Source organism: Mus caroli, chromosome 10 (genome assembly GCF_900094665.2).
Source record: "Mus caroli chromosome 10, CAROLI_EIJ_v1.1, whole genome shotgun sequence".
NCBI lineage: Eukaryota > Metazoa > Chordata > Mammalia > Rodentia > Muridae > Mus > Mus caroli.
In genome coordinates, this window is record NC_034579.1 from 72,198,979 (window position 1) to 72,201,058 (window position 2,080).

At 55.7% G+C, this 2,080-nt stretch overlaps 1 protein-coding gene across 1 annotated transcript in view; it reads right to left on the minus strand.

Annotated features, from left to right (window-relative positions):
• Positions 1-258: 258 nt before the first annotated feature.
• The window catches only part of Gatd3a (glutamine amidotransferase like class 1 domain containing 3A), a 6,696-nt gene continuing 4,874 nt past the window's right edge, over positions 259-2,080 (minus strand). The window contains exons 6-7 of the mRNA XM_021175043.2: positions 1,597-1,753; positions 259-908 (exon numbers count right to left, since the gene is read on the minus strand). Coding sequence (XP_021030702.1) covers positions 780-908; positions 1,597-1,753 — 286 coding nt within the window. The 3' untranslated portion in view covers positions 259-779. The remainder of the gene's footprint in view (positions 909-1,596; positions 1,754-2,080) is intronic.

Sequence of the window (2,080 nt, forward strand, 5' to 3'; positions counted from 1 at the left end):
GTGTGTACAGACCTCTGACAGACCAGTCTGACACTTCTCTACCAGGGACCACCAGGGTACCACTGTCTTCTACTTTCCTTCTTTACCCAGGTTATACAATCTCACAGCCTGGGGCAACTTCCCAGACCCAGCCAGCAGGCCCTTCCAGGGGCCCACAATCGGTGATTTCTCCCTTTTCCTGACAACTCAGAGCCGAGACTCACTGACACCTCATGTCACTGGGTACCGTTCACTAGTTTCACAAGGCCTGAGACATGGTTGAAAGGAGTTCCCATCGTGCGGAAGAGTTTATTCTGTGGCTACAGGGACCTACTACAGAATTCCCCTGGCTTTAGTTAGCGGTCTTTACTCTGGATCAGAGAGCTTTTCTTTATCCACAAACTAGGCACCTCTGGTTATCAGACAACTTAGAGCCTAAACTGTTTTCTTCTTTTAAAGCTTTAGCACCCTGACCTATCAGACCTAGGATCGTAGAACCTAAGTCCTTCAACCGGGCTCTGGGAAAGGTGCTTAGATCTTCCATGGGGACTCACAGTGAGGCAAGCCCGCTCCCCCACCCCCCCTTGAAGTTCCTGCTGCTGCTCAGGGCCCAGGGAGGGTCCCTGAGCTTCCTGCTGGTAGAAGCTCAGGCTGGACATACAGAGGCTAAGCTCCTCCTTTAGGCAGGAAGTGTCTATGCTCCTAGTAGCTAAGTGGCTCCTGTGTCCGGGCTGAAGCCATGGAGCACACGCCGGCCGGGCATGCCACAGCCATGGAGGCCAAGCGTGGTCCGGGTGGCGTTACTTTCCTGTGAGTTCCAGCACCTTCTTTACCATGGCCCCGATCCCGTCGTGGATGTGGTGGAGTGCGGTCTCACACATGAAGGCCGGGGTGGTGACCACCTTGTTTTTCTGGTCTACATGAGCTTCGTGAGTAGATGTTAGGGAAAATCTAGCACTTGGTGGGCCCATGGGCATCTCACGGGAAGAGCCCCGCCTGCCCGTCCACCCTCGGTCCTGCCAGTCCCCTGCTGCTGGATGATGTCACGCCAACAAGTCTGCACTGGCTGTAGGAGAAGCTAGCTTCTGACTCACAGGTACTCATCAGGAGGAAGAAACTGGTCTGGGGGTGAAACAGTGCCCGATGGATGACAGCTTGCATGCTGGCCCCACATAGGGGTGTAAAACACCGTAGCCAGCTCCAGTGGTGGAAACTGAGGGGCCACTAGAACCAGGAGCTCTGCCCACCACCCCACACTGCTCTAGCTCCATTCTATGGTCACCAGCAAGCAGCTCCTAGTCTTCTAGGCTACAGGGTCCTTCCCTAGCCTGTGGGGCTCAGGCGTCCAGCTGTGTGCTCCAGGCTGATTCAGGGCTGACAGGTCTCAGTGGGTGCAGTAACACGGATCCTCCTCAGCCAAGTGAGAAGCCTGCCTGTGGCATACGAGCTAGCCACGCCCCATGACACTGGCTGGCCCTGTTCTCCTGCCCAGGGGTTCCCTTGAAGTAACTCCTGTAGGGATGGCTGCCTGTCACCGTACCCTCGAGGACCTGATGAAGGGCAAGCCTAATGTGCTACCTGCTACCAACCGCACCACCCAGCTACCAGAAAGGATATGGTCACACCCTTCACACAGTGCTTGGCACCCAGGGCTTTGATGGCTTCCGCAGTTCCAGCATAAGGCCACTTGCCGCCCTCTTCTTGCTCATGGCCTACAGTGACCTCCACACCTTTGATCACTTTGGCTGCGAGGACAGGAGCGATGCAGCATAAGCTGAAAAGTCAGAGGAGTGTGTGAGCACAGCGCACATTGAGAGGGAGGACAGAGTGTGTGAGCACAGCACAGACAGAGGGGGAGGACAGAATGTGTGAGCACAGCACACACTGAGGGGGAGGACTGAGTGTGTGAGCACAGCACACACATTGAGAGGGAGAACTGAGTGAGTGCAGGGAGCACACAGAGGGAGGACTGAGTGTGTGAGCACAGGATGCACACTGAGGGGGAAGACTGAGTGTGTGAACACAGGATGCACACTGAGGGGGAAGACTGAGTGTGTGAACACAGGATGCACACTGAGGGGGAAGACTGAGTGTGTGAACA